This window comes from Nuphar pumila, chromosome 12 (assembly GCF_984573655.1).
Source record: "Nuphar pumila chromosome 12, dmNupPumi1.hap1.1, whole genome shotgun sequence".
Lineage (NCBI taxonomy): Eukaryota > Viridiplantae > Streptophyta > Magnoliopsida > Nymphaeales > Nymphaeaceae > Nuphar > Nuphar pumila.
The window spans coordinates 97062983-97066214 of NC_143260.1; the positions used below are offsets into that span (position 1 = coordinate 97062983).

General features: G+C 42.1%; 1 protein-coding gene across 1 annotated transcript; it reads right to left on the minus strand.

Annotated features, from left to right (window-relative positions):
• Window positions 1-536: 536 nt before the first annotated feature.
• On the minus strand, window positions 537-1317 carry DSI-1VOC (dessication-induced 1VOC superfamily protein). Its single transcript, XM_089983010.1, has 3 exons — window positions 1193-1317; window positions 942-1104; window positions 537-853 (listed from the first exon to the last, which is right to left on the minus strand). Exons 1-3 carry the CDS (start codon window positions 1315-1317, stop codon window positions 716-718), a joined length of 426 nt encoding a protein of 141 aa, XP_089839136.1. The 3' UTR covers window positions 537-715.
• Between the last annotated feature and the right edge of the window lie 1915 nt (window positions 1318-3232).

Below are 3232 nucleotides of genomic sequence, written 5' to 3' on the forward strand. Positions count from 1 at the left end.
AAATCGCTCTTTTCAATAAAGAGATAATAAAAAAAACCATGTCCGTTCAGAGAGAAATCTTATTGCTCTTTTCAACAATTAAAAGAGAGAAAAAAAAGAAAAAATTTATACAAGGCAAGGGCAACAACCCTAAACCTAAACAAGTTGGGTCTGATCCATAAAAAATCGAGTCTCAAACATAAGCCAACAAAAAAAAATTCTGGAGGGACGCTGCCCCCCTATAACCCCCCGTCAGGAGCGCCTTCCCTGGACCCCCGCCCGTTGATCGCGCAATGGGATTCATGCTGGGGGAACCCCCGAACCCCCCTTTTTTCAAGAAAAAAAAACTATAAATCAGGCTCCACAACTCATCAGGCGAAAACGAGAAGGCGGCCATGTATGCTAGCACAAGATAAAAACAAAGGCAGAATGTGCAAATTTTATATACAAGAAGCGAGAGAATATTTTCGTCCAACGCATATCTATCTTACGAAAAGACATTTCCATCAAATGCATATCTACCTTTTTTATTATAAAATCATAGTAGCCGCAATGACATAAATTATTGTGGGTCCCAAGATATTCTTCCATACACACATGCACAGGCAATTTTGTGTTTAGTGAAGAACACACACCACCCTCCCAAGTTTAAAACATCGGTAAAGCCGACGTCACTTGAAAGCCTTATTTCCAACTCTTATCTCCTACCCACACAGTTGTGGCATCAACAAGGGAGTCAATGCGATGCAGTCGGCTTCACGTAGCTGCCCATGCGGACGACGATGCCGTCGATGTCGCGCACGTACCCGACCTTCTGCCCCCACTCCCTCTCTTCCGGCTCGCTCACTGCCACCGCCCCCTTCTCTACCGCCTTCTGTAACAACAACAACGACAACCAATTCACCACCACCACCACGACAGAACCGGAATAAGAAAAATGACCAAAGATGCCCTCGACTGACCTTATACGCAGCATCGACGTCGGGGTAGGAGAAGCAGAGCTCCACCGGCGGCCTCCTCCGGTCGGTCGACGGATCCCTCACTGCGCCACCGACCTCGTCGGTCTCGTGCTGGTGCGCCGGCGTGAACGCGATCGTCGTCTGCCCGCTCTCGAGCTCGCCCCACCTGTTCACCAAAATGACCAACGATTGAGCGTGAGAAGGATAAGGAGAAAGAAGGGGGCATTTTGCTCAAATTTGGGGGTTAGTAATACCTGTTGGAGTGATCCAGCCGGCGGACGCGGTAGCCGAAGGCGTTGGCGTAGAACTCTACAGATCTGGCGACGTCCTTCACGTACACCACCGTGTATGCGAACGCTGGGTTCACCTCCTCACCCATCTCTCTCTTGTGGTTAGGGTTAGAACTTAAAAGGGTTTTTATTTGATTGGGGAGATGAGTTTTTTTTTCTTTTTCAAAGCGTAGGGCAGGTGGGGTGTGTTGTTCACCATGCAGATCTCCTCCTTTTCCCATCCCCTACCACCTGGCGTTCATTAAAGAAAGCTACTTGTCAGTTTCACAACAAGTTGAGGTGCAATGTGATTGCACACTTTTAGTGTGCTGCTGCACCTTATCCCGAGGTCCAACAGCAGATGGTGGTGATCAGATGCAGCAGCACAGCAAAAGTGTGCAATGACTTCGCACCTGATATGCTCTCCAACAAGTTTGCGTCGCACCAACATTTTGAAAAAAAATGTCAACATTTTTAAATGCAGATGAAACGTTAAAATTACGATACTTAAGAAAATCGCTTTATAAACATCACATTTTCATCTCGACATTAACACGATTAAAATAATTTTACTATTATATTTTGTTATATTTTATATTTAATGATCTTTTGTGGCATCTTACAAAAATAAAAATTATCACAAGGTTTCCCTCGCCAAGATCTTCCCCCAAAACGAGATACGTTAGGTTGATAAGAACATTGTTTTCTCTCAAAAAAAAGAAAAGCTAAGAACATTGTTAAGTGTTGGAAAAAAAAAGAACAATGTAGGTGTGATCGGATTATGCTGAATTTTGTCCATATCCTACATATCTGGGTCTGGATATATCTACACTCAAGAAGAATTTTTTAAGTTCTAATGTCAGGTACCAACGGCAACGGGGGCAGTTGCACGTCACCTTGTGTTTGGGACGTTGCAAGTTCGAACCCCAAATGGTATGGTTGTATAACTCGTAGGGGTCTGCCTAACCCCAGCTTTCTCTGTTTAAAACGGCAACGGGGCAGTTTGTGCAAAGTCACAATGTGATTAGATGTCACAAGTTCGACCCACAAGGGTATGAGTAGTTAAATAACTGCCTGATTGTATAGCCACCAATAAAACTTGTCTACTAGGGCTGGGAAGCAAGCCAAACTGCTTTTAGCTCGGCTCATGTTCTGCTTGTAAAGAACTCATTCAAACTTGTAAAATATGCTCGGCAGACTAAATATGAATATATACTTGGCTTGGCTTGACATGTAGAAGCTGGTTAAATGATAAAAAAATACATTTTAGATATATTTTATAAATATTTTACATGTCTTTTTTTTTTTTTTGTAATTCTATTTCTCCCGACTCCAAGGCAATGCATTTTTTTTATAAACAAGCCCATTCGAGCTCGGCTTGTTTAACTCGGACTCATTATGAACTTAAAATGGGCTTGGCTAACAACAAGAATAAGTCAAGCTTGAACAATTCAAGCTTCAACTAGTTTACTGGCCCTATTGCCTACTGGAAAGGAGGGGGCCATAATCTCCCACCTTGAGCATATAAAAAAAAAAAGGTTAGATTGAAATCAAGGATCGATGTATATGAGTCGAATATGCATAAGGTCGGGCTTCATCTAATGAACATAGAGGTGTCAATGGATCCGATTCTCAACAGAATCGATCGGACCTTAATTTGACTCAGAGGTGTGGGTATTAGATTTGTATCCGACTAGAGTTAGGGTAGGCAAAACCATACTCAAATCCTATAAAGATTATGTAAATCAGACCTAGATCAGACTTTTTAAAATAATAACTTTTGATGTTTTTAATTAAAAATTATGGGTCTTAACCGAAAGTTGGTTTCTACCTATGTCTGGTACACAATTTCATAAACCACCTGCTAATCGGAGCCTATGACTCCAACCCAAATAGCTAACTAGACTGCTTTCTTCACTACCAAGCTCTAAGTCCTATCGAATTCGGTACAGGTTGATCACGCAAGTCGGACCTGGATCAGAAACATTAAAACAACAAATTTTTATGTTTTTTACATTAAAAATT